Genomic DNA, 3982 nt, shown 5'->3' on the forward strand with positions numbered 1-3982 from the left:
CAACTCCTACCCATACTGGGAGAAGGAGGAGGAGGAGGAGACTGGATTTATACCCCGCCCTTCACTCGGAGTCTCAGAGCGGCTGACAATCTCCTTTCCCCTCCCCTCCCCACAACAGGCACCCTGCGAGGTAGGTGGGGCTGACTGAGAGAACTCTTCTGAGTACTGCTCTTGAGAGAGCTTGTGACTGACCCAAGGTCCCGCCAGCAGCTGCATGTGGAGGAGAACTGGGGAATCAAACCTGGTTCTCCCAGATGAGAGTCCGCCACTCTTAACCATGACACCAGACTGGGGAGAACAGGACTTGCCCTTGCCAGCTTGAGATCACGGCTGTCTTGCTGAAGCTTGGGCTACCCTCACCTTGACAAGAAAGAGGCCAGGCACTGCCACAATGTTGTTTGCCTCGCCACTGGGACACTCTGGCAGATGCCTTACTGAGACCTAAATGACCCCCCCCCCAGTTTTCACTGGCACCTGGTCTTCAAAAGATTCTCCTGCCTTACTGTTTTGAACTGGCTGTTTTCACAGCCAACGTTTGGTTTTGTGTGCAGGAGCCCACCGGGGCCATCCCTCGCCAGGCACTGGAGCGTTTGGGGCCTCTGGCGCCTCTCCTGACCCGTCTTCCCCCTTCCCCAACCCCCCACAGTCCTGCGAGAGGCCAGCCAACCAGTTCCCCGGGGCTCCTGGGAGGCCTCTGGGGCCAGACCTACCCGTCTTTCAGCTTCACTGGAGCGGTGCTGCGGGGGCCCCAGAGCAGTGGTAGTGGACGTTCAGCCACTTGCCATCCCGGCGGTGCCAGACACGAGTCTCCTCCGATTGCGTGGTGCGAGGCCGGCCTTGGCCGTCGATGTACTGCGTCAGGCGGATGTAGGCAATACAGGCCGCGTCATCGCCGATCACGTGGACGTGGGGGTTCAAGATGGTGGTGTGGATCGGCTTGCTGTTCTTGGACAGTACTGAGGAGACACGCAAATCGGTCAGGGTCTTGCCTCCTCACCGAGAGGCAGCCCTGTACAGCCATCCCTGCTGGAACACCCGTCTCCTCCTCGCTCTGGGCTGTCAAAATCCTCGGGAGCCTTTCGACTCTGTGGCCATCTCCTGTCTTCAGGAAGCAAACACACTCAGCGGCGTCCTCCTGCCCCAACCAGTAAGGCCGGCACTTCTACTCCGCTCTGCTGTGAGCCTAAACATTGATCAGAGCAGACCAGAGGCGGCACCAGGGCACTCCGGAGCCTTCCCCCTGCGGCCCTGGGGCCGTCTCAGGGCTCCCCACTGAGTCAGGGCCTGTCAAAACTGAAAAGATGGCCTGGGAGCAGGGGCCACTCCCTGCGGGAGCGCACACTCCGGCAGTAAAGAGCCCAGGGGGCGGGCACATGCAACAAGCCCCACCCCCTGCTCCCAGCAGCCCTCAGTCGGGCCACGAGGAGCAAGAAGCAGCCAGGTAAGTTGCAGACCCCCCACCCCCGCCCCGCCCCAGGCACAAACATTCCCTCCTCTATTGTCCTATGTATGATGTAGAGAGACAGCAGCTGTTGATACCCCTTCTTTCACGGTTTAAACCCTTGGCTAACTACCTTACATATGCCGAGGAATGTTTGATGAAGTTCTTACTGGCCGATAATTACGATTCTGTCTCACGCAATGCTGCTAAATATTGTTACTTGGTAATTAGAAAACGCAGAATGTACCGAAACTTGAGCCATTAATGATGGTATTGACTGGTTTGACATTTTAGGAAATATGGTTGTAAGGAGCCTATGTCGTAGACTCTGTTGTACTACTTCAGTTTACTGTGCTGGTCTTATGACTGTTTTTAATAAATGTTGTTGTAAGCTCTCCCTCCTCTGCCAGGACAGATCTGCGCGTCCCCCCCCCCCAGCTAGCAATCCAAAACAGTCCAGTGGCGCCTGAGCGGGGGGGGGTTGCCTTCAGACACACTTCCGGTGATGTCAGGGGGTGTGGTCTATGCAAATGAGTTATGCTAATGAGCTCCTGCACCTCTTTTTGTACAAAACGACCCCTGCCTGGGAGGGCTGGCCAGCACAGCCGCTTTTGTTCTGCTCTGGACTCGGAAGATCTCACTGCGGCACAAGTCAAGTTTTCCCCAAGTCCCACCACCAGGAGGCAGACAGAGCGAAGCGATACATGAGTGTTGCCCACCACTCACAGTTTTCAAAGTAGAACTTGTGGAAGTCCATCCCCTCCACAAGGTTCCCCAGGGCTTCCGGTTCGAAAGAGGTCAGTCCCGGGTCACAGATTTTCCTGTAACAAAGGAAGCTCTCCTGTTAGCCCCGCCTTGGGTCCCCCAAGTCCCTCCGGCCGATGCCTGCGGGCCACACGGGCTACCGGTTTGCTTTCTGCACCTGTCGAATCGAGGGTTTCCTAGAGAAATCCCCACGAGCCAGGAAAAGAAAGCTGAGCCTCCCCGCGACGACGAAACGTGCGACAAGACCCAGCGCATCTTCCAAGAGGCAACTTTCACAGACAGACTTTGAACAACGCTGTCCCAATCTGAACCAGACTTTCTACAGAAATGCAGTATTGGCACCTCCATTTTAGATTCAACCTAGTTTAATTTAATCCCAGCTAATTTTGGAGATAAAGGTTCCCTTGCTCGAAAGCCAGTCGAATCCGACTCTAGGGTTGCGGTGCTCATCTCCGTTTCCAAGCCGAAGAGCCAGCGCTGTTCGAAGATGTTTCCGTGGTCATGTGGCCGGCATGACTAAACACCGAGGCGCACGGAACGCTGTTTCCTTCCCACCAAAGTGGTACCTATTTATCTACTTGCAATTTCTTGCTTTCGAACTGCTAGGTTGGCAGGAGAATTTTGGAGATATCAACATATAAAACCACAAAATTGATTTTGATGTATACATCTTTCTTCTAATTGTCATTTTTAAAGCGACTGGTCACTTGGGAAATCACACCCACTACAAAGCCGGGCTTCCTGAAGGAGGGCGAGAGCGAGCGTGTCGGAGAAGGCGTCACCTGCCCCGCCTGCCTCCCATCATCCCCACCAAAGAAGGAATCCACAGCGGACCAGCGTCAAGAAGGCTGGATGGGGCCAGGCCCCCTTGAGGGTACGCCAGGCCCCCCTCCCTGCATTTTCAGCTTTGGTGTCTTCCCCCCCCCTTTAAAGGGCAAACACAAGAAGTTGGGCAATCTCTCAGACATTAAACTACAGAGATAGGAGGAGAAATGTGCAGGAAGAATTCTAACATTATGTAAAAAGGTAAAGGTTTCCCTTGCTCGAAAGCCAGTTGAGTCCGACTCTAGGGTTGCGGTGCTCATCTCCGTTTCAAAGCCGAAGAGCCAGCGCTGTCCGAAGACGTTTCCGTAGTCATGTGGCCGGCATGACTAAACACCAAGGCACACGGAATGCTGTTACCTTCCCACCAAAGTGGTACCTATTTATCTACTTGCAATGTCTTGCTTTCAAACTGCTAGGTTGGCAGGAGCTGGAACTAGAGACGGGAGCTCACTCCATCATGCGGCACACTCGGATCTCGAACTGCTGAACTACCGACCTTCCACAGCCTGCAGTCCAGCGTCTTAACCCCTTGAGCCACCACAGCTCCTAACATTATGTAGCTACTCCGTTAAATCGCTCCAAAACTATCAGTATGCCACGTTTTGCTCTTTCTCACCGAGCCGTGCGTGATGACCCTTCCTTACCACAAAGGTGCCAGCTATGGGTTGTAGGCCCAACACCCGTCGGTCCAGTTCACCAAAGCGCTTTGGGGAGTCACCAACTTACGTGTAAGCCTCAAAGTCTCCGTTATTGATCGCTTCAATCAGCTGCTCCGTTATCTTGATGATCTCTTGCTTGCGCACTGAAGACCAGAAAGAAGGGGGGGGGGGGCTTTACGCCAGGCTCGTCCAACATCAGCGCAGAACAAATGAGACACCCCCCCTTCCCCCCTCCCTGAAGATCAGCAGATCAAATCATGAACTTGGTTCCTAGTGGAGCAACCCCCCCCCC

At 54.6% G+C, this 3982-nt stretch overlaps 1 protein-coding gene across 1 annotated transcript in view; it reads right to left on the bottom strand.

Annotated features, from left to right (window-relative positions):
- The window catches only part of LOC107122036 (calcium/calmodulin-dependent protein kinase type II subunit gamma-like), a 193713-nt gene that overhangs the window by 1860 nt on the left and 187871 nt on the right, over window positions 1–3982 (bottom strand). Inside the window, exons 20-22 of the mRNA XM_015425061.1 lie at window positions 3758–3833; window positions 2168–2262; window positions 711–956 (exon numbers count right to left, since the gene is read on the bottom strand). Coding sequence (XP_015280547.1) covers window positions 724–956; window positions 2168–2262; window positions 3758–3833 — 404 coding nt within the window. The 3' untranslated portion in view covers window positions 711–723. The remainder of the gene's footprint in view (window positions 1–710; window positions 957–2167; window positions 2263–3757; window positions 3834–3982) is intronic.

This window comes from Gekko japonicus, unplaced genomic scaffold (genome assembly GCF_001447785.1).
Source record: "Gekko japonicus isolate JY-2015 unplaced genomic scaffold, Gekko_japonicus_V1.1 scaffold2680, whole genome shotgun sequence".
Lineage (NCBI taxonomy): Eukaryota > Metazoa > Chordata > Lepidosauria > Squamata > Gekkonidae > Gekko > Gekko japonicus.